The sequence below is a fragment of the Ipomoea nil genome, unplaced genomic scaffold, assembly GCF_001879475.1.
Source record: "Ipomoea nil cultivar Tokyo-kokei standard unplaced genomic scaffold, Asagao_1.1 scaffold1407, whole genome shotgun sequence".
Lineage (NCBI taxonomy): Eukaryota > Viridiplantae > Streptophyta > Magnoliopsida > Solanales > Convolvulaceae > Ipomoea > Ipomoea nil.
The window spans coordinates 3,577,633-3,600,514 of record NW_017617835.1 but is presented as its reverse complement, the minus strand read 5'-3'; the positions used below and the strand labels follow the sequence as shown (position 1 = coordinate 3,600,514).

At 36.2% G+C, this 22,882-nt stretch overlaps 4 protein-coding genes across 8 annotated transcripts; 2 read left to right on the top strand and 2 right to left on the bottom strand.

Annotated features, from left to right (window-relative positions):
- The first annotated feature begins 5,103 nt into the window (after positions 1–5,103).
- On the top strand, positions 5,104–10,853 carry LOC109186400 (diphosphomevalonate decarboxylase MVD2). Its single transcript, XM_019336360.1, has 10 exons — positions 5,104–5,517; positions 6,033–6,231; positions 6,814–6,877; positions 7,329–7,392; positions 7,511–7,591; positions 8,816–8,902; positions 9,067–9,224; positions 9,372–9,420; positions 10,052–10,176; positions 10,331–10,853. Exons 1-10 carry the CDS (start codon positions 5,311–5,313, stop codon positions 10,548–10,550), a joined length of 1,254 nt encoding a protein of 417 aa, XP_019191905.1. The 5' UTR covers positions 5,104–5,310; the 3' UTR covers positions 10,551–10,853.
- On the bottom strand, positions 10,662–13,222 carry LOC109186401. Its single transcript, XM_019336361.1, has 5 exons — positions 12,921–13,222; positions 12,485–12,741; positions 11,940–12,151; positions 11,493–11,757; positions 10,662–11,311 (listed from the first exon to the last, which is right to left on the bottom strand). Exons 1-5 carry the CDS (start codon positions 12,949–12,951, stop codon positions 11,015–11,017), a joined length of 1,062 nt encoding a protein of 353 aa, XP_019191906.1. The 5' UTR covers positions 12,952–13,222; the 3' UTR covers positions 10,662–11,014.
- Positions 13,223–13,493: 271 nt separating this feature from the next.
- LOC109186858 (probable aspartyl aminopeptidase) lies at positions 13,494–22,881 on the top strand. 5 transcript variants are annotated; one of them, XR_002055178.1, is made up of 13 exons: positions 13,494–13,499; positions 17,665–17,903; positions 18,008–18,095; positions 18,584–18,719; positions 19,018–19,290; positions 19,475–19,622; positions 20,111–20,350; positions 20,520–20,652; positions 21,287–21,468; positions 21,690–21,802; positions 22,113–22,224; positions 22,444–22,541; positions 22,623–22,881. XR_002055178.1 is itself a non-coding variant. In XM_019337028.1 (12 exons), exons 2-11 carry the CDS (start codon positions 17,715–17,717, stop codon positions 22,219–22,221), a joined length of 1,611 nt encoding a protein of 536 aa, XP_019192573.1. In that variant the 5' UTR covers positions 13,494–13,499; positions 17,665–17,714; the 3' UTR covers positions 22,222–22,224; positions 22,623–22,881. The 5 variants fall into 5 exon arrangements, 4 of the variants coding, with proteins under 4 accessions (XP_019192573.1, XP_019192572.1, XP_019192570.1 ...); XM_019337028.1 differs by lacking the exon at positions 22,444–22,541; XM_019337027.1 differs by having other exon boundaries at positions 22,474–22,881.
- On the bottom strand, positions 15,164–16,084 carry LOC109186859 (protein YIPF5 homolog). The gene has a single exon (XM_019337029.1). The coding sequence runs from the start codon at positions 16,039–16,041 to the stop codon at positions 15,277–15,279; it is 765 nt and encodes a 254-aa protein (XP_019192574.1). The 5' UTR covers positions 16,042–16,084; the 3' UTR covers positions 15,164–15,276.
- Position 22,882: the final 1 nt, after the last annotated feature.

Sequence of the window (22,882 nt, the reverse complement as noted above, 5' to 3'; positions counted from 1 at the left end):
TATACTTGCAGAGTTACCGGAGATGGGTTAAACAATAAATTATACACAAAATTTTAAGGTGACATCAGTGTGTTTTACCCCGCTTATGACCGTGTTTGGTTAATTAGACTTTTTGTAACTTCAAAATACTAAAATTAAAAAACTATCCAAAACAATTTTTTCAATTAGCTTTATGAGAAAGGAAATAATACCAAACAGTTATCAGCTAACAGCTAATTTACCAAACATCTTTCTAATTAACCAAATCGACTAACAACGAACAGCTATGCCATTTACCAAACAGGGTCTATTTGTAATATAATTCAGTAGATCTTGTTCTTGTATAATAGCACACAATCACATTAGATAGACCTTTTTCTTCCTAGATAGACTTTGCATCAATCATTATACAATGGAGTATCGTTTACCTTTAATTTTAAGGTGAATTACCGACATAAAGTTCATTTTTAATATATTGAATATTTATTTTTTGAAAGTTTATTTTTTGTGTGCTAAAAGTTTATTATGTGGTATACTACCTATAAAAAAAAATTCAATACATTAAAAATAATATTCAATATGCTAAAAATAAACATTTATCCATAGTCCATATTTCAATATAGAACATGGTTCACAATATAATTTCCCACCCTACACTAGGTAGATCTCATTCCTTTGTAATAGATCTCATGGGTAGACTTCATTGTTGTGTAATAATTAACTCACAAACCACACATGAGAGGTAACTTGCATTAAGAATACCTTATGTGACGGACTCGATCGAAAGGGTGTTAGTAAAAATTGAACACGTGACATTTTGATACGAAAATTATGTTTAACCACTCACCGAGTCATTTTGAGACTAATTTTTTTATTTGATTTTATTGGTGATTGATGTGCATAGTTATTTTCTTTTATTTGTTAGACATTTCTACATTGAGTAATATTGTTACAAGCTAATTCATATTTTTTTTTTTTAAAAAAAAGTATTACAATTAAAATTAGTGTACATATAGTAGGTGAATTACTGGATAGTTGTTGACAAATTATAAAATTTGACAGTGAGAATAGTGAAGCAAGCAAGGATTAAGTAGCCTAAAATTGGGGGTGGTAGGCCATTCACTTTTCTATTATTTTAGTACACTATCTTTTTTGTTTTGACTGTCTAATCTCTACAATTTACATTTTATTTTTTAAGAGTAAATACCCAAAATAGTCCATCGACTATAGCTAAATTTACAAATTGGTCCTCGACTTTCAATTTCAACCAATTAAGTCCTTAACTTTACAATTTTGACACAATTTAGTCCTCCATCTATTTGACCGTTTGTTGACCGTGATCGACAATCTCCAGAAGAACCTTAAACTCTCGTCTGAGCACGTGGAGGCCTCCAGGATGACGTTGCACCGATTTGGAAACACGTCGTCTTCTTCGCTCTGGTATGAACTCAACTATATTGAATCCAAAGGGAGGATGAAGAAAGGCGACCGGATTTGGTAGATTGCTTTCGACAGTGGATTCGGATGTAACAGTGCGGTCTGGAAATGCAATCGGAACCTTAAAAAATTGACGATGGACCATGAAATTACATATATATCCTCAAAAATCACAGTCAACAAACGGTCAAATAGACAGAGGACCAAATTGTGTTAAAATTACAAAGTTAAGGACTTAATTGGTTGAAATTGAAAGTCGATGATCAATTTGTGAATTTAGCTATAGTCGAGAGACCATTTTGGGTATTTACTCTTTTTTAAATAATATATGACTTAAACGTGTCTTGATTTTATTGATAGAAGAGAACGAGAATAATAAAAACTATAATCATTCACATACACACTTGATTTATGGAGTTAATATGTGTTGTTGATTTATAATATATACCAATATACCATTTTTTTGGGGTGAAATATAATATATACAATTAGTTGTGGTTTAATAATAATAATAATAATAATAATAATAATAATAATAATAATAATAATAATAATAATAATAATTATTATTATTATTATTATTATTATTATTATTATTATTATTATTATTATTATTATTATTTATTTCATAGGTTTGAACTTTATTGAGAATGTATAGATAGATTTGGACTACTGCATATATGAAAATTTTAGTTTTTAAGTATAAAATATAGAGACAATGTTTGGTAACAAAGTTAGCTTATTAGTTAATTTTGATTTGTTTGACCATTATTAGATGTTTGACTTGGTTAAACAATCAATATTATTGTTTGATTAAATAGTTTTTTTTTTTAATAGTAATAGCTTATTGTTCTAAAACGCTAAAATTCAAAAAGCTGCTCAAAACAGCTTTTTCGATCAATTTTTTAATTTGAGAAAATAAAGTATACCCTTAAAGGTCATTTGCATGTAATCAACTATCAGCTAACAACTAATTTACCAAACATCTTTCTACAATCAGCTAATGATATCAACTAGTCAGATCCGCTAACCAAATCTGCTAATAGTTATTTACCAAACACTTCCAGAATAATTTTTGGTTTTTAAGTAACCGATATAATCGGTCGAAATTGACAGTCAATTATTTTGGCGGTTATAGCATTTACTTTGGTCATTTATAAACATAACTGACCGACCGTTTGCTCACCCCTCCACCTGTTGGACACTAGTGGTGCACCATTAAACGCACACTAGCACTATTGGTGTGTTTTTTCCCCTCCAAGCAGGGCCTACATAAAAAACTATCATTTGTAGAATTGTAGGAGCAACTATTTTCTTCTTTCTCTCATATTCTTTCTCTTGTTCACCTTACAATAAACTACGGGAAAATTGTCAAATACACCCCAAACTTTATACGAGAAGTCAATTAAGCTCTCAAACTTTTAAAAGTTACAATTAAGCACATAAACATCAATTTAATGTATCAATTAAAAACCAAAAATTGGTTAGTGACTTCTAATAACAATTCATTAGGACCCCGACGATTGTCCGACAATGTTCAAATTACTTTCGAGTGAAAACATACGACAGGCAACCAACAAGTCGCCGGAGAAGGCGTCACAGTTGGTTGTCTTTTCTGGGAACTGGAGATGGCTACCAAACTGGTCACCATCTTTACCAACAGAGAAGGCGATTGGAGATAGCGACCAACTTGTGGCGGCCAGTTTGGTCACCATCTCTAGTAGGCGGAGAAGGCGACCAACTGCGACACCTTCTCTAATGATCTTCTGGTCGCCCGTCACCGATTTTCACCAGAAGTAATCGGAACAAGAGCGGACAACCGCTGAAACCTTAGTGACCTATTATTACAAGTCAATAACTGATTTTTGGGCATTGATGCACTACATTGATATGTTTATATGTTTAATTGTAACTTTTAAAAGTTCAAAAGTCTAATTAACTTCTCGTATAAATTTTGGAGATGTATTTGACACTTTTTCTAAAATCTACAAAAAAAAAAAAAAAAAAAAAAAACAAAAAATCATGTTGGGATTGCTCTAATTTAGTATGCATTGAATTTGTCATGTCAGATGAAATAATCCCTCACGCAAACCAAATAAGAGTAACACCATCAGCCATGATTTTTTATTAGTTTTTTTGCCAACAAGATATAGGAGAGAGGAAAAAATAAGAGAGAAAAAAAAAATCACAAAAAGTTAAAAAAAAAAAAAAAAAAAACTTTTACGTCTCCATTATTATTATTATTATTATTATTATTATTATTATTATTATTATTATTATTATTATTATTATTATTATTATTATTTTTGTAAAAAATAACTGGTGCGCAAAACCAGCGCAAGTTTTCTTTTATTTTATTTATTTATTTATTTACTTATTTATTTTAGGTGAGATTCACATTTACTGCAAAATCAAAATCTTCTCTTTTCTCACTCTCTCACCTCCAATTCACCTTTTTTCTCTTACACTTAAGCAAAAAAAATTCATGAAAAAGTCACTTCTGAGAATGCTCTAATAAAATCACTATGGTCTTGTAGCTAGTACATGTGATGATGTTTTTTTGTTTTTTTTTTTTCAATAAAAAAATATAGGTGGGCGTTGGACAGCAAGCAGCACAACAAAGAAATTTCATTTTTTTTAAAATGTAATGTGGTAGGCTGGTAACAGAACCAATAATATATATATATATGTGTGTGTGTGTGTGAGAGAGACCATTAGCATCCCTCTTGTGTATAATAATTTTGTTAAATCATGGACAAACTGGAAATTCGAATTCAAAATGGTTAGCTTAGCACTCTTGTTTTGACTTCAATAGTTCAATTGACATTCTTTTGTTTTTGACTTTTTGAACGAAAATACAAGAGTTTTTAAATGACAGAACAAAATTTACAGTCATTACTCAAAAATGTATCTCATTCTTTAATTATTGTACCTTTATATATTGACTCAAGAATAGTCATATAGATTAAGTTTATATATAAACATATCAATGTAGTGACAATGCAATTTTTTATTCATTAATTATCATAAATTAATCGATCACATCCCGCATTAAAAAAAAGATAATATAATTATATTAACATGTTATATGAGAATATTTTAGACAACTAATTTTATCCTTGTAACCTAATCTTAAAATATCTATAATTTTTATGTCTAGTCAACAAACTCATAAGTTTGAACTCTCAAACTTGAAAACCTCTCAATATTTATGCTATGGAGACTAATAAAGTAAGAAAATTGCGAAATATTATCAATTAACTTACAAACATCCAAATCCTTGTCTATTAATATTCACAATAATATGTCCCCTAGAGCTTAGCATAGCGGTTTGTCGTCTGACTTGATGGCACGACGAAAGACAGCAATGCAGAGGTTTGAATTTCATTGAATTCTTTGTACGCACATTGTGTAAATATGTATAGCTCGAGATTTACTTTTATTGTAACTTTAAGGGCGAAATTAAGATCACTTAAAGTAAGATTTGAACCCGATTGCTAAAACATGATGTCTTACGGATTTATGTTCAAATGCTCTGTTAGACCAGATTGTGAAGCGATCTTTGGAATTGAGGGTTCGACCTTTTGAGGAAGAAGGATGTTTGAAGTGGACCCCACCTTTCGATCACAGCGAGAAAACAAACTACCACACTTTGTTTGAAGCACAAATTACCAAACTCTATACCATTCAACAATGGAGTTCGCACCCCAATATAATATAATAATACTAGCCGCCATCGCATAGTTGTTACATTCAGCAGACGCACGCAAAAAATGCTTATATAACTGTAAAGATCTGATCTCACTTGTACACTCACGCTCGCTCCCTGTTTCCATCAATAGTCTTTGCAGTCAACAACGCCTGCTTTTCTTTTCTTTTCCTTTTCCGGGGACCATGGCGGAGAAATGGGTGCTAATGGTGACGGCGCAGACGCCGACGAACATAGCGGTGATAAAGTACTGGGGGAAGAGGGACGAGACCCTCATCCTCCCCATCAATGACAGCATCAGCGTCACCCTTGACCCTGCCCACCTCTGCACCACCACCACCGTCGCCGTCAGCCCCGCTTTCGACCAAGATCGCATGTGGCTCAACGGGAAGGTAATTTCAGTTTAGAATACTGATTTCCACTGTTAATTCTCACTCTTTCGGCTTCTCGGTATCTTTTTTTTTTTTTCAATTTTTGGACTCCCTGGTTTTGCATATCTCTTGTTTGAGTAAAAGACCAAAAGGAGAAGAGTATTCCCAAAAGCTGATGAATTGTTAAAATCAATAAATTGAGGTTGGAATTTTCAATCCTAGCAAGTTTATTAGCATTTGCTCTGAAAAGCAGAAACCTTTTTTTTTTTTTTTTTGGTGGTCTTTTGTGGCAAGTTTATCCCATACGGTTCTCTTTGCCCCTCTCTTAGTGCATGTTGTAGAAGTCAGTGAGATGTATAAGCTTCGCTGATTATTGACTTATTTAGCAATGTACTTAAGTTGATTTATTAGTCTGTTTGTGGCCTGGAGTCTTATGTTCACTTCCATTTGGATTACAGAAAATATGATGTAGTAATTTGACAGAAAGTCTTCAAATACAATGCATGGTTGCAATATCAAGTGCTTGTGTTGTGCAGGAAATGTCACTTTCTGGGGTGAGATACCAAAATTGTCTAAAAGAAATTCGAGCCCGTGCTTGTGATGTTGAGGATGAGAAGAAGGGTATCAAGATAACAAAGAAGGATTGGGAGAACCTGCATGTGCATATCGCTTCTTACAATAATTTCCCTACTGCTGCAGGCTTGGCTTCTTCAGCTGCTGGTTTTGCCTGCCTTGGTATCAAAACCCAGACTCTACTTTTGAAAAATTACTATTTACTCCGTAACTCTTTAGTCTTTACTAAAAGAAATTAGTTATGGCACATGCCTTGTTCTCATTGATTAGATCGTTTTCAAATGGCCACTAATGTTTTAAAAAAAATGAAAATTAAGGACTGCAAATGCAGCTTGAAAAGAACCATTTTTTGGGGGCTAATGAGTGAATCCTATCAAAAAATATTTTCCTCTTTCTGGTTTGATGCCTATTATGGAGTATAACTTTGTTTGTAAGCTTTTATTTTATTTTTATGGAGCCTTCCAATAATTGTCTAGAGCTTTCCAACAACTTAAGTTACAGTTGTACCTCTACTGCTCAAGCATCAACATTTCTTTGTTGATAGATACTGCGGATCTTTGTTATTCTAAGAATCTTGTTGCTGATACTATATGACTATCTATAAAGTGGGGATTTTTTCTCTTTTTCCTAAAAAAAAATTTTGCAGATAATTTTTTCACCTCATCAATCTTTGGTTTAGTCTTGTTGCATTTGTTACTTCTTGTGGTATTTTGAGTAGACTAATTTTTTCTCCTATACATACAGTATTTGCCCTTGGAAAGCTAATGAATGTGAAAGAAGATAATAGCCAACTCTCTGCTATAGCAAGGTAATTATTCTTTGGTTGCTGAGTGTTTACTCTGCAAGTTGATCTATGCTTTGTCTTGGACTGTAATTGAGCCTTGTTTTCTCAGTGTGATGTAGTAGATATCTAGCCTTTCAAAGGGCTGTAATGCAGTATATCTGACCATGGAGAGGCTATGACTGGCTGTAGGCTTGTAGTTGGTTATACCAGATAAATTTGTGTGTTCGAGCTTTATACTATGATCTATGAGATAAATGATGAACTTGTTTGTGAAATTTTGGAATTGTTTACCAACCTAGGTTTTTCTTGCATTAGCTTCTTAAAAAATAAAGATCAAAGAATGTGTGCATGGGGCTGCTGTTCATGGGGGGACAATCTTGGTTTGATAGGCCCAGTTTCAAGCATTATCTTTGATATTTAGGTAGAGTAGTTCAATTGAGTAACCATGATGACAATTTCATTTATTTACATACAGGCAAGGTTCAGGCAGTGCTTGCCGAAGTCTATTTGGAGGATTTGTTAAGTGGATCATGGGAAAAGTAGGTTTGCTTTCCTATGTTCTTATTTTGTAGCTTCTTTCTAGACAGAATGTTACCTTCCTTTCTTGAGAGAAGATATCATCTTCCGAATTCTAATTCTTTTGTTTGATGTATGAAGGAAGAGGATGGAAGTGATAGTCTTGCTGTTCAACTAGTGGACGAGAAACACTGGGATGAACTTGTTATTATCATCGCAGTGGTATGTTTTATATTTCTTTATTTTTCTATGGCTATTGTTTGTCCAAAGAATGTCACTTTACATTTGATACTGGAACATTGTAAAGGGGAAAAGTTGGAACTGCTTCTAATGTTTAACTTTTGGCTTCAACTGATAAAGAAAAAATGCCCAGACTTTCCTCTTTCCCTTTTGACTTACCTCGATTACTACTCTTATAGTAAGATTGTCCAGAAACAGTGAAGTGCCCAAGGAACTGTTTCTTGTGTATTTTCTCTTTTGACTTAAAAACAAAGAAAAAATGCCCACTTGCCCTCTTCCCCTAAACTTTGGCTTGCCTGTTACTAACTTGATAATAAGTTCAACTAGAAACTGTGTAATGCTGATATCCTAGGCTCCTAGCCCCATTTCAAGTGCACTTGATGGAGTAAATAAAACGTCTTGTATTTAGATGTGAGCTCTTATACAGCTACCTTTTGATGACACAAAAAATATACACACTTCTTATGGTTCATTGGTTTGGTGCCCAACCTGGGGTTGGTTTAGATCTGTGGAAAATGCCTACTCATGATACCATTCTCCACTTTTTAACTGTTTATTCTATTGAACCATCATGAAAAATATAAGAACTGCCCTACTCTAATTTTTGTACTGATCAAAAAGTTCTAAGTCATGCTGCTTAATTTTTATTTCTTTCTTCTCCAGAGGCCACCTTATGGCTTATTTCAGTTATTTGCAAATGCTAACTACTTTTGTCATTTTGGTTCCTTTTATTTCACCCATCTCTTCAAGAACATTTAATTTGTATTTTCATTGTTAAATCATAATTATTTCCTATGCCGCCTGAAAGGGAACTTAGGGAATTCAGTAAACTGAATGATATACCTATGTACCATTCATCATTCAGGCTCCATATATGATGCTCAAAAGGATGAAATAGTAATTGATAGGATAAGACGTTATTTGAGCATAACCCCATTTTGTGTAAGTATTGTGTTGTGTTGTTAGCATGAGACAAACCACATATAGTGAATGGTATTGTTAATTTGATAACGGTTGGGATCATTTTGGTTGCCAACTGCTCACCTCTCGACCATTAGATTATTTGCGTATGCCTCAGAAACAGTCTCTTTGAAAACAGAGCTTATGCTCCCTGTCTGCCTTTTCCCTCTTTAGTTTGATCCACATGCACTATCTTGTCAAACCATGCTCTAGGGTCTCTATGGATTCATATACTGTTTGTTTCAGGTAAGTTCAAGGCAGAAGGAAACAAGCAGCACCAGTGGAATGCGTGATACTGTTGAAACCAGTCCACTTATACAGCACCGAGCAAAGGTATAATCTCCTACTCCTGATTCTTCAAAATTTTGTTGGGTCTCACATTGAAGTCCTTAACAGTGATCATTATGTTTCCATTCGTTCTGGTGACCATTTCCTCTTTAATTGTGAAAGTTGGTTCTAACATTTCAACCTTTTCCAACCATCTATTGATCTTACAGGAGGTAGTACCCAAACGAGTAGTTCAAATGGAGGAAGCAATTAAAAATCGCGACTTTCCATCTTTTGCCCATCTGTCTTGTGCAGATAGCAATCAGTTTCATGCAGTCTGCCTGGATACAACTCCCCCCATATTCTACATGAATGATACATCTCATAGGCACGTTTATATCTTCTGTTTTTATTTAACTTGGGATTTTCATTTGATGGTTGTTCCATAGAAACAGGCAGATATTTTAACCCCAAAATCACCTTACATAACAAGAGGAATAGAAATTAAACCTTGATGTTGTCTTGAACTTTTCAGGATAATTAGCTGTGTGGAGAAATGGAACCGTTCGGAAGGAACTCCACAGGTTTCTTTCATTTCTTTTCCTATCCACTTGGACTTTTTTCTGTTATGTTCATCCCAAAATCCTTTAAATATATGAGTGTATTTTTCATACAATAACAAATAGAATCTCAACGACTTCTCTTACATATCCAGTTGGTATAGAGAAGAATTTGCTAGGAGAATTCATTTCTGAGAGTGTTTTAAAAAGGTTATTGATACACACTAGTCAACGACTTCTCTTGCGTGTTTCAAAAATCAACCAAACATGAAACATCAAATAAATGTGTCCTAGGTGGCTAGGTGTGTTCGATCAACTTGGATATGCTTGAAGGAAACTCGGTCTTTGCATAAAGTTCTCTTCATATATATTTAATGCAAAGACCTCTTCCTATATATTTGACATTACTATGTTGTTGCCTGATTACGTATCACAAGCCAGTGCACCATTCTTTCTGGTTGTGAGGGATCCTTCGTGAGTTGTGACTGACTTTCAATGTGTGCATTTTAGGTCCCTAATATCAGAAATCCAAAGGACTTAATCAAACCGCAAACCTAACTATTGACTTGTATTCAGCGAATGCATTCATGATTTGACATTGTGTTTATCTTATATTTTTGGAGATATGAAAGTTACTAAAAAGTGAATCGCGCAGGTTGCTTACACTTTTGATGCGGGGCCAAATGCAGTTATGATTGCTCGCAATAGAAAGGCAGCTGCCCTTCTGGTTCAAAGACTGCTCTTTTACTTCCCTCCAAACTCGGATACTGATCTAAGCAGGTAATTCCAGTTGAACTCTTTCAAACATTAGGTGACTTAGCAGTACAAACACACATTGACTATACAGTACTACTAAATAGAGCTTTGAGTTTTAGAGTTTAGACACTCTTGCAGATGGATTTGTTGATACACTTTTGCCCGCTTTATTCTCCAGCTATGTCATAGGGGATAAATCAATACTCGGGGATGCTGGGATTAAGGACTTGAACGACGTGGAAGCACTTCCACCACCTCCAGAAATCAAGGACAACATTCCAACTAAGAACAAGGGCGATGTTAGTTACTTCATCTGCACGAGACCTGGAAGAGGCCCGGTGGTTCTTAGTGATGAAACTCAAGCCCTCCTCAACCCTGAAACCGGGTTACCCAAGTAAAGGACCAAGCGCTTCCTATCGCAGAAGCTACCATTCTAAAATGGTAAAGTCTTGTGTAACCATTACAATTCGAGGCATTTTCTTCTTTCCTTTTTCGTTTCTTCCTGGGTACCTTTTCGGGTTTTCCCATTAAACTCTTTTCGTGGATTCAGCTTTAAATATATGTTTATGTTGTCAATAGCTGTGTACTCATATATTGTTTAACTCTCACAGAACTACATGTTCTCTTGGAATTCATTCTTCCAGCATTCAGAAATAACTTTCTGTGATGGATTCCATCAATAAAGTGATATAAAACTTCAAGTTTACAAATTGTCCTATTGATGCTTCATTTCAAAGCTGTCACTGATATCTTATTATCTTATCTCAAAAGAATATGGTACCTTAAAATGAGTTATGATAAACTGTGTGGAGATACTTTTACCTATTTTGACAGATAAATTGCAGATATACAGTAACTATTCTCACTTCTCCCCTGTCAAAACAGTCTTCAGAATAACCTCTTTCATGTCCTCAGCATGTGCAAACAGATGCCCACCTTCAGGCACTTCATGGTAGTGTATCCATGGAAGTTTTCCGGCAATGTAGCACTGCAGCGTGACCGGCACGAGCCCATCTTCGACGCCATGCCATAGATGAACAGAGCCTTCGCCGTTGGGGAAAGGGTTGCTGATATCCATTGGATCAAACTCCCATTTCCCAAACCCAACCATTGTGTCGCGATGCAGGGACTCGAATAGCCCTTGCTGTGTTACATATTCCTGCATACCCAAAACACAGAATTGAAACGTGTTCCATCTCAACTAAAAAAAGGTTCAAGCTCAACACACACACTTCCCAAACCAACCATGTGCACATTACCAGCATGCTGACATGATTCTTGAATTCAGACAACATAGTACCTAGTGCTGACATGATTCTAGAATTCAAACAACATAGTACCTTGTTCATTTTTTTGCCCGGAAGTAGCTTGGAAATGATTTCCTTGTCTTGGCGAGACATGTTGGCTCTCCCAGCAATAACACTTGAGTAAGGAAACCATGTTTGAGTGTTCCACCAGTAGACAAGCCAAGGGGCATGGTGTGCAACCCAAAGCGCCCACTGGTCTTCTGGGAACTGCAGATTGTATGCTTCTGCAGATAAACTTGCAGGAAATCCCGGCCACCAGTAGTTCACCACGGGCGCTATTAGCCCCACTCCCGCCAGCCTACCAAACCACAAAAGACAGATATGCCATAACTGATCTCAGCACTTAAGCACAAGCATAAAAGATCATAAAAGTAGAATTGAACCATGAATTTTTGTCAGTTCTGATACCAAATCGAATGAATTGTTTTGTTTTAACTAAATGTTTAAGCTAAAAGGCAGTTAAACATGATCATAATCTACCTGTGAGGAATGTACTTCAAGCATCCCCAAACAATCTGCCCACCCATGGAAAACCCCAACACGTAAAATTTGGATCCAAGACCTAATTGATCACCAAGCTCCTCTATATCTAGAGCTGTACTTCTGATGCTCCTATTCGGGTCAGGATCACTTTCTCCATAACCCTGCCTGTCAAATGACACAAAGTGCACCCGCAATTCCTCAGCAGCTTTCTGAAACAACAGTTACATACAATTGATCAACCGCTGCTAATGCAACTGTAAGGTTAGAGGATTGATGCTAATGCAACTGTAAGGTCAGAGGATCGACTGCTAATGCAACTGTAAGGTTAGAGGATCGATGCTAATGCACCTGTAAGGTCAGGGGAACGACTACTAATGCAACTGTAAGGTTAGAGGATCGATGCTAATGCAACTGTAAGGTCAGAGGATCGACTACTAATGCAACTGTAAGGTCAGAGGATCGACTGCTAATGCAACTGTAAGGTCAGAGGATCGACTGCTAATGCAACTGTAAGGTCAGAGGATCGACTGTTATAAGCTTACCGAAGCTGCAATGGATACTTCATGCCTGCAAGAGCCAAAGCCATGAACAAAAATGACCTTGTATTTGGCTGTGTGTTTGGGCACACCATGTTCCTTATAAGCTAAAAATCTGCCATCTCTGAGCTTGATTCTTGGCCCCGTGATCGGTGGACCGCCGGGAGAGCCGCAGAGTTTGGGCGGCGGCGGATTGAGTGCTTGATATACCCATCCCAGAATCCCACCAACCAACAACACAATTATGGCTGTCCTAAACTTACCTGAAACCAAAACATCAAAACACGAGTTTCTTAAACTGATCGAAAACCAAGGGTTGCTGCTTTTATATTACGCATTCTTGAACCAAACAGTAATTGCAATCCCAGAAAAGTAAGATGAAAAGTAATCACAACCCACATATATTCTACACCAAAAGAGGAAGAGAAAGAGAGAGAGAGACCTGAAGACGCTTCCATGGGTTTGAAACTCATAATTAGCAAATAGTGCTATGCCAAATCTGGTAGTAGTATCAAATGAAATTCAAAGTGTTTGTTTGATGATCTTAAGCAACTTTTTTGAACATTTATTGCTGATTTCGTCTCCAAATAGATATGAGCCAAAGGATGATTAGTGGGAAGGTGTGATGGGCATGCTCCAATTTTGAAATAAAATATGATGATATTCTAGCGGTGGCGGGGGTTGGTGAGGCTAACTTGGGAAATTCATGGTTCCATCATAGTCGTCTAACCGTCAAAGCTGCCATTATTATTACTTGGAGCAGGGTCAAGTAGGCCATTGAACTACACACAATAATATAATTAAGTTACTGAATTTTAAAAAAATACTGTATCAATTAGATCCTTAAACTAACCAATTTTATTCAATTGATCTAATTTACAGAATTTACAGGTTAGTAACAGGTTATCCAAAATTTAATTTTTTTTAATTATTATTTAAAAGTAATAATTTAAAATTTATAAAAAAATACTATTTCCGAAGACGGAGAAAGTTTCTTCGTCTCCATGGCCAGAGATGGAGAGTCTCTTCGTCTCCGGCCCGTCTCTGGCGAAGACGGGGAATCTTTCTTCTTTTTTTAAAAAAAATAAATTAAATTATTAGTTTTAAATAATAATTTTTTTTAAAAAAATAAATTTTGAGTGACATGTTACTAACGTGTAAAATCTGTAAATTGACTTAATTGTATGAAATTGGTTAGTTTAGGAATTTAATTGTCTTTTTTTTTTTAAAGTTTAATGGCCGAATTGCATTATTGTGTGTAGTTAAATGGCCTATTTTTCCCTTATTTTTAATTCCTCATAATAATAAAGTTGGGAGGTAGTGCCGTAGTGGTTGTGTTGTTGTCTTGTTGATTTAGGTATGATTTCACTTTTGCTTTTGCCAATGCGAATGGGTTTTTTCAACTACTTTTAACTACTTGCTGTAGTAGTTTGAAAATTGATTCTCTTTTAATAAAACGGTGCTTTTCGTTGCTTACATGATGTTCATTTTGCTAAAGCTATGGTTGTTAAAAAAGCTCTGTTTTGGGCAAAGGATTGCGGTTTTATGAAGATCAAGGTTTTTTCAGATTATCAGCTGGTATGCGGTTTTATTAATAGCGCTATGCCTGATTCATCTTATGCCGGTTGTGTAATAAATGATTGCAGGAGTTATCGAAGATACTTTGAGGTTGTGTCTATTTGTTTCATCCCTAAATTAGTGAATAAGCTGGCTCATGCGCTAGCAAGAGCAGCTCGTTCCTAAACTGGTTCACTTTCTTGGTTTTCATCTATTCCTTATTTGATTTAATAAAGTTGTGTTTTACCCCTCAAAAAAAAAAATCTGGCTTATATATATTTTGTGGGACGGGCTCAATGATTCTTTAAAAATATATTTAGAAAAACTTATCATAGTCACTATTTGAAAATGTATTTGAGATGAAATTAGAATTAGGAGTGTTCGACAAGTTGTTAGGCGGATTGGGTTAACAGGTTTAACTAGCTTATAGCATTAGCTAGTTGTAGAAAGATGTTTTTTACGTTTTTTATTTTATATATTTCCTATCTGGTTATGACTATGATTGAATATACCAATCCTCATATGGTATCAGTAGTCATATATTTCTTATTTGATTATGACTATGATTGAATATACCAATCCTCATATGGTATCAGTAGGCTAGGTTCATCATGGCGGCCGCCTCTGATGCTTTTGCGGGAACTTCTTCCGAGCGGATTGTCTCCCATGTGGCTACTGCTATTTCGTCACCGGTGGCGCCCAACACCTTTTAACGACATATCATTTTGTGTCGATTAATTGACCTCCCGAAATTTCCTTTTCTAACTTTCTCCGGAGTCATAATTTACTTCGCGTCGTCTTCGGCTGCTACCATTCGTAACACTATATACCTTCCAACCAAACTAATGAATCTGAATCACAGATGTTATACCACGGAATGAGCATCAAACCATCTTCAGACATTATATACACGCCAATAAGAAAGTCAATAACCCAACACTGAAATCGTATTTGAATTAGTTCGTTAATAATCATATGGATAATGCAATGTCGGATTGTATATGAGTTAGTCCACTAACAATCATACCACTAATACAACACTCGAATTGTATCTGAATAAGACTGCGAATTGAAATTCAAACTACACATACAGTTAAGTATTCCATATATAGCTGTGCCATGCAATAATAAAAGAATTGAATTCCATGACTCATAGCCTTGAAAGAATAACAAATGCCCTAATTAACTAGTTTCATGGCTGCAAAAACTTGCACAAGAATCAAAAGTTGAGGTAACTGAGATCAAAATATGACTAGCAAGGAGAAGAACATGTAAATCAGGAAGCAGGCATAAGCAATGAGACCATGGTGTTCATCCCCGCAGGATGCGAGTTCAACCAGGAGCTTAGTGCAAACTCTTGTGGACCATAAAACAAACACTCCAGCTACAACATTAATGGCCATTCCTCCCGGCAAAAACAGCGAGATCGCCGACAAGATCACGATCGGCAGCATGCAATACCCGATCAAGCTCACGCACCTGTACAAATCCAGGTCCCCGTTCCGCCCCGCCAGCATGTTGAACACCACGTACAGGAACGAAGAAGCCATGATCACCCAGCCAAGAAGGATCCCGAAATGGAGCTTTCCGGCGAGGAGTTGGAAGAGCCCGAACGCCATCAGGAACAGGCACGGCCCTGACAGATCCGCGTCCTCGTGAAGGTACGCTTTCACGCGGAACGGATTCAGGATTGAGAGCGTTTTCTGGTAGATTTGCTTGGTGTTGATCCCGAGCTCCTCCAGAAGCGGCGGCTCGTCCTCGAACCCTGTGGAACCACCGCCTCCGCCTCCGCCTCCGCCGCCGCTGCCAATGGTGGCGGAAGCGTACTGGGGAGTGGAAAACGAGGTAGAGGCCGCGGCGGAGCCGATGTCGAAGGACATGAACGGGATGCTCGGCGTCGATGCCTTGGATGGCTGAAACGGCGCCGTCGGCAGGCGTCTTTGCTGCGGACCTGGATTCCCGCCGGACGGGAATACCACCGGCGGTACGTTGAATTCCTTCGCCATCGATCGTAGATCGATCTGTTGATGATTAAATCAAAATTAAATTAAAAAAAAAAAAAAAACACCTCCAAAGTCAATTTTTGAGAAGATTATGAAGATCTTCGAACATGTACCGCAGGATTATGATTTGTAAATATTATTGGGAAAAAATTAAAAATCAAGGAAATTTCAAGGAATTTCGGTGAACGATGAGTAGAAGATGTTTCAGGCGAGTACGCTCAACAATTTCCAGTTTTACTGCACGGTTATTACTGTATATTTTATTATTACCCGCAGTAATAAAATATACTAATTTAGAGTAAATTACACTTTGCCCCCCTAACCCAACCTCTTTCAAACCTCAACCCCAAAAGTCTATTCAAATTCACTTTGTTTAACTTTCAAAATGAGTAAAAGACATTTTTAGTCCTAGACTTATAGTAGCTTGGACAATTTTAGTCATTTATAAAAAAATTTGTCATTTTATGGACAGAGTTATTGTGGCGAGGACATTTTTAGTCCTCCGTCTATATTTTTGTTAGATAACCATCTGAGAGAGAGGTAATTACGTCAATTTAGGTTATCTCCTTCTATCTATTATATCTATGTGTGTTTTGTTTTCTTCTCGGTCATAATTCGAAGGAGTCGGAGAGTCCAAGTTGCAGTAAAGGCATGGTTGTGGGCAGAGCATTTCGTAGTGCAAAACTACAAATAAATGAGGGTCAGAGTAAAGGCATGGTTGTGGGACCAAAATCGTCCATCTCACAATAAAGAGATAGCCTAAATTGACGTAATTGCCCCTCTCTCATACGGTTATCTAACAGAAATATAGACGGAGGACCAAAAATGTCCTCGCCACAATAACTCTGTCCATAAAATGGCAAATTTTTTTTATAAAGTGCTAAAATTGTCCAAACCACTATAAGTCTAGGACCAAAAATGTCTTTTACTCCTTTCAAAATATACAAAGTTTAAAGACTTAAGTAAAGTTTTTTTTTTTTTTTTTTTTTTTTAATTTGAGAGTTTAATTATACAAATTGTCTATTTGATCTAGTTGGAGAGCTTATTAAATATTGAGAAAAGGTTCAAATAAATCCTAAATTTTATCTAAGAAGTTAATTAGGTCCATAAATTTTTAAAAAGTTCAGTTGCACTCATTAATATGTTATTTTGAATCAATGAAACTCAAGAACCGATAAATAATTTACTATTACAGGTCATTTGGATTCAGACATCATATCCAACAAAAATTCGACGATCGGCAACGGTCGCGCCATCTATCATAGAAGGCGACCAGTCGCTTTCCGCTGGATAAGGCGAACAGTTCCCCTTTTATGCTATACGGCAACCGGCGACGATCAACCAGCCAGATTTTTGCTGAAGATGATGTCTAATCCCAAATGACATGTAATAGCAAGTTATTATCGATTCTTGAGTTTCATTGCCTCAAAATAACATGTTAATGGGTGTAACTGAATTTTTTAAAAATTTAAGAACTTACCTAATTTTTCACATCAAGATTTATTTGAACATTTTCCCTTAAATCGTATCCCTTAAAAATGTCATTGTCATTTTACATTTTTGTCCGCTCAAGCCTCAAGGTAAATGTAGAAACGGTTGGTTATTTTCGTGAGCCAGCAGGTGTAGCTCAGGCAGAGACGGAGAGTGTAGCGCGAGCTCTGCTTTGTGTGGCTAAAATGGCGGCCGCAGCTCGATTCCACCTCCTATATGCCCCTCCGCTATCCAAATCGTCGGTGCTCTTATCCAGATTTCCTCACTCATTGCGGCCTTTCTCAGCCGCCAACGCCAATCTCCGCACCTCTCACCTCCGCAATTTCTCCGCCACTCCGCCACTCTGCTCCTCCTCATCTGACGCAGTTCCAGAGGTAAACTCCTCTCTCTCTCTCTCTCGTTCTGTCTATCTTTGTTTGTTTGTGTGTGTATACACATACCTAGAGGTGTTCGTTTATGAGAACTGATTTCAATTCAGGCTTTCGTGAGTTCTGAATCGAGTTCATCCATAGTCGGCGACCTTCTGGACTACCTCAATGAGTCATGGACTCAATTCCATGCCACAGGTATGCTGTAAAACTTTCCTTTGTCTAGAATGAGCTGTGGTAAATATCAATTCCTGTTGCAAGTTCCAAATTATCTGCAAACTATATCACGGTGCTTGAAAACAAAGAGAGGACAATGAAACTGGCTATGCATCGGTTAACTAAAATTGCACTATTCAGAATATAGTTTGTAGCAGCTATGCCATTTGAATTTTGAACTTCTTTATTCATATACTTCTATGTAAGTAAAATAAGGATTAGGATCTTTATAAAGTGATCAGGTTAACAGTAGTTAAGAATCATGTAACTGAGTAAATATTTAAACAGACATAAAACCATGCTTATATGATACTTTTTCTTTCTAAGCTATTTTTCAAGAGCCTTATTAAAGCTTCCCCAATAAATCATACTGAATCGATGGATTTCATATTTCAATTGTCATTTTTGGGAACTTTTGAATTGATGGCTGATGAAGACTTTTTAACAGATACTCTATTTCATCTTAACAGCTGAAGCTAAACGACAACTAATTGCTGCTGGATTTCATTTGCTGAATGAGAATGAGGAATGGGACCTAAAACCTGGTGGACGCTACTTCTTTACTCGGAATATGTCCTCTTTGGTTGCCTTTGCCATTGGGAAAAAGTGAGCAAATTACAAATATCACTTATCTATTAGTTAGAAAGTTTCATACTATCCTCTTCGCCATATACAAGCCTGTTGACAGATTAAGATCTGGGAACTGTAGTTTCTGCTGTTTGCATTATAGTAAATTTTTTGTGTGCTATTTTCCCTTGTTCCATATTGCATTTTACTTGAACTTTTTGAGAACTTCTTCCAAGGAATGCACTTTGTAGTTAATAGTTTCTGTGTGTGTGTTTTAAATCACAAATCTATACCATTTTTTATTCTCTTGTTAAAGAAATATGCATTAGCTTTGCAGGTATTCAATTGGAAATGGCTTTCATATAATTGCAGCTCATACAGATAGCCCATGTATGAAGCTGAAGCCAAGGTCTGCTTCATGCAAATCTGGCTACCTTATGGTCAATGTGCAAACATATGGTGGTGGTTTGTGGCACACTTGGTTTGATAGAGATCTGACTGTAGCTGGAAGGGTGATTTTAAGAGCAGAGGATGGTTCCTTCCTGCATAGGCTTGTCAAAGTGAAGCGGCCTCTTTTGCGAGTACCAACTTTGGCTATTCATCTAAACCGGTCTGTTGTCCTCTGTGAAGGCTTAATTTTTATTCTTTTATATTGTAACCTTTGGGAAATAGTCTTTACATCAAGAAAACTCAATAGATCTCTTGCCATTGTAATTTTCTGCTATTTATTTTTTGGAACTTTTCCCCGAACTGCCCCTTCTCTCTTCACTTATTTTTCCCCTGTGGGTATCTAGCACTGTGAATCAGGATGGATTTAAGCCAAATCTTGAGACTCACCTTGTTCCACTGCTGGCCACAAAGCCTGAGAATGGTTCTGATGAGTCTGCGGAGAAAACTAATGGATCGTCCTCAAAAGACGTGCACCATCAACTACTTTTGCAGGTACATGTGCCTCTTGAGATTATCTGCACTAAGATGTCTGGGTGAAAATTTTAAATTTGTGCTTGACTTCATGAATCATTCATAAATGATACTTTGAACTTCTAAGAGATCTATCAGGGACTTAGAATTCTATGACACTCGGCATTAATTATTACTGCAATGGTATAGTGGAATTTCTCTTTATTACGTGGTTAGGCATAAAATTTGATAGTCCGCTGAATTATTAAGCTAAATATAGTTTTCTTTTCTTTTTTGGATAACAATTCTTTTGCAAACACAATTGCAGTAAAATAATTAATTTGGAAAACTTTTATCTCTTTCAATTATATATTGAGTCTTTGTTTAACTGCATTACTTAATCCAATCCATCTAGAGTATTTCCTGTTTGATTCAGAATAAGGAATGATTGTGATAGAATGAGTTTCTGCATTTAAAGCATTTGTGATTATCAGATTTTCTTTCTTACTCTTTCTAATTGCCTGTTTCAGATCTTGTCTGATGAATTGGGCTGCAAGGTTGGTGATATAGCTAGTATTGAGTTAAATATTTGTGATACCCAACCTAGTTGCCTTGGAGGTGCCAATAATGAGTTCATATTTTCTGGAAGATTGGATAACCTTGCATCAAGTTTTTGCTCATTGAGGGCTCTTGTAGATTCATGCTCCTCACCTGAAGATTTAGTGAATGAGGATGCAATCCGAATGATAGCTCTTTTTGATAATGAAGAGGCAAGTCTATTTCAAAGTTCAAGCTCCTCTCAACATGACAACATGTTATATATACTACTGTGAAGACATATCTTATGTAAACATCATTCTTTGTGTGTTCTCTGACACCTAGCATAAATTGTGTTCTCTACTTCAATGCCTTGTATGCCCCAACTGCATTATACTACAGGTTGGTTCAGATTCATATCAAGGAGCTGGAGCGCCAACTATGTTTGAGGCCATCAGACGTATTACCTATTGCTTAGGTCATCAATCTGTTGGAGAATCAATTTTTGCACGTTCGATCCGCCATTCCTTCCTTGGTAGGTCTTAGTTTGTTTTAGTTGCATTGATATATCTAAGCTTTTTGATTGGTGGAACAAAGAACTGTTGTAAACTTGTAATGATAGCAAGCTGCTTTTAGTTGCAGAGTACATATATTTTTCTTTAATATACTATTAAAGCTACTGCTGCTGGTCCAGTTCTCTGAAGTGAAATAACAAGTGTATCAAAGGAAAGAATAAGCTAATTACATTACATTCCTCATGCATCATATAATATAGTACATAAACGGTGAATATATCATGGATCAGATAAAGATGCAAGTGCGGAAAAACATGGTATTTTGGAGAAGTAATTCTGCAAATAATTTGGGATGTACAATCAAGTATTTCTATTTGTTCAAAAACATTAAAACTCTACCAATTTTGTGTACAGTGCATAATTGACATGTAAATGCCACTATGCACTTCATGTATTCATAATTCTGCATTTATACATAGAAACTGGCAAGGTTGAACATTTGTCCATGCATAGGATTTTTGTCTGTGATCCCTAGAGGTCAGCTCTAACACAACTTTTGGAAGAGAGAGGTTGATGGGCAGATTGCATGAGTCTGTCATCCCTATTTTCTGTGAAACTGAAAAGACAGCTTCATGTTGAATTATTTTCTTATAGTGTCTGCGGACATGGCTCATGGAGTTCACCCAAATTTTACTGACAAGCATGAAGAGCACCACCGCCCAGAGTTGCAGAAAGGGCTTGTTATCAAGCACAATGCAAGTCAGCGCTATGCGACAAGTGGAGTTACATCTTTTCTTTTCAAAGAAGTTGCAAGAATCCACAACCTTCCGACTCAGGTGATTGGAAGTAATTTAGTGTTTCCCATCAGCCAACTTTGATTGTACTCCATAATTGTTTTAGGATCTGGCTTGGGGGCAAGGATTTGAGTTTGAACTCATAATATCTTGAGTAAACTTGTTCATTACAGATTTTCTCGTTTATTTGCAACTATGTTTCTTCTTCAAACATTAATAATTGTTATATTGACAATAACAAACTTAGATTTTATGCAACGCAGGATTTTGTGGTTAGAAATGATATGGGATGTGGATCGACTATAGGTCCCATACTTGCTTCAGGGGTTGGTATTCGCACAGTTGATTGTGGCATTGCTCAGTTATCCATGCACAGGTACCATATTTATTGCTTACTATATTAGGAATCTGAAGTATATTTTGCTTGTGTCCACCTGTATTTGAGTGGTTAGAGAATCATGCACTTCCTTTGGAGGATCGACACTCTGCTGAGGAACAAAAAAAATGGCATAGTTACATAATTCTGTAATCACTGATGAAATAAATTGGCGAGACTGTACTCTGTCATCAGAAAAGAATATGCCATTTAGGTTTTTGGTGCTTTACTTCAAGTTTACTGCTTACTTCAAGCTATATTCTCTAGTTTGAATAATTCTCAACACTACCTGATTGTTTTTGAGTTGCAGTGTGAGAGAGATATGTGGAAAGGAAGATATTGATATTGCATACAAGCACTTCAAGGCATTTTATCAGACTTTCTCAAGTGTTGACAGGAAGCTGAATGTGGACTGCTGATAGGTGAGCAAAGAATTGGTTTTCACAACTTCATATCTGCTGATGTGGTGTAAAGATCTCATTTGGATTGATTTTGTGACCTTATCCCCATAATTAAAATAAATAGTGGAAGATGAAAATTACGGATGATATTTTGTTTTTTAGTTATCAAGAAGATTAAAAAAGAATTTCTATTAAGGTAGAAAATTGCATTGGAATTTTAGTCATGTTCCTTTGTGTCAGGTCTCCCAGATTTCATTTGGTTGGTGACAGAATTGGAGACATGGTTTCCACAGTTCAACTTAGCTGCTTCTAGCTTCTGTTTCAGCTCAGACAGTGAAGTGTGGTTTTCCTGGTTGAAGCATTGAGCTGTTTTGCTAGCCTCTTTTTTCGTGAATAACCTGATATTTTCACCAATACAGATCAAGGCTTTCTTTGTCCATGCTAAAGTGCTCAAGTCCTGAATGACAAAAATCGACAAGGCAAGTGCTTGAAGAAGAAAGGACCATATTTTGTAAACTTGTTGATACATGCTGAAAACATTATATTTTTAAATTAAAAATTAGAATACTAGACATCAAGGGAGCAGCAGCAGAGAATTGATAAAGATGTTTACTTTGATTGAATATCATAGTATATGCAGCACAATACCATTGCAATTTTAGTGTTTTTAAGTTGTGAC

Excerpts from the sequence above, each read along its gene's own strand:
- LOC109186859 (XM_019337029.1), bottom strand. The coding sequence starts at position 16,041 with ATGGCGAAGGAATTCAACGTACCGCCGGTGGTATTCCCGTCCGGCGGG.
- LOC109186400 (XM_019336360.1), top strand. The coding sequence starts at position 5,311 with ATGGCGGAGAAATGGGTGCTAATGGTGACGGCGCAGACGCCGACGAAC. Across the intron at positions 5,518-6,032 it reads GCATGTGGCTCAACGGGAAG|GAAATGTCACTTTCTGGGGT; the intron begins GTAATTTCAGTT and ends TGTGTTGTGCAG. Across the intron at positions 9,421-10,051 it reads GTTCGGAAGGAACTCCACAG|GTTGCTTACACTTTTGATGC; the intron begins GTTTCTTTCATT and ends TGAATCGCGCAG.
- LOC109186401 (XM_019336361.1), bottom strand. The coding sequence starts at position 12,951 with ATGAGTTTCAAACCCATGGAAGCGTCTTCAG. Across the intron at positions 12,742-12,920 it reads ACCCATGGAAGCGTCTTCAG|GTAAGTTTAGGACAGCCATA; the intron begins GTCTCTCTCTCT and ends TTTTGGTTTCAG. Across the intron at positions 11,758-11,939 it reads TTGAAGTACATTCCTCACAG|GCTGGCGGGAGTGGGGCTAA; the intron begins GTAGATTATGAT and ends GTGGTTTGGTAG.
- LOC109186858 (XM_019337028.1), top strand. The coding sequence starts at position 17,715 with ATGGCGGCCGCAGCTCGATTCCACCTCCTATATGCCCCTCCGCTATCC. Across the intron at positions 19,291-19,474 it reads TTGGCTATTCATCTAAACCG|CACTGTGAATCAGGATGGAT; the intron begins GTCTGTTGTCCT and ends GTGGGTATCTAG. Across the intron at positions 21,803-22,112 it reads GCTCAGTTATCCATGCACAG|TGTGAGAGAGATATGTGGAA; the intron begins GTACCATATTTA and ends TTTGAGTTGCAG.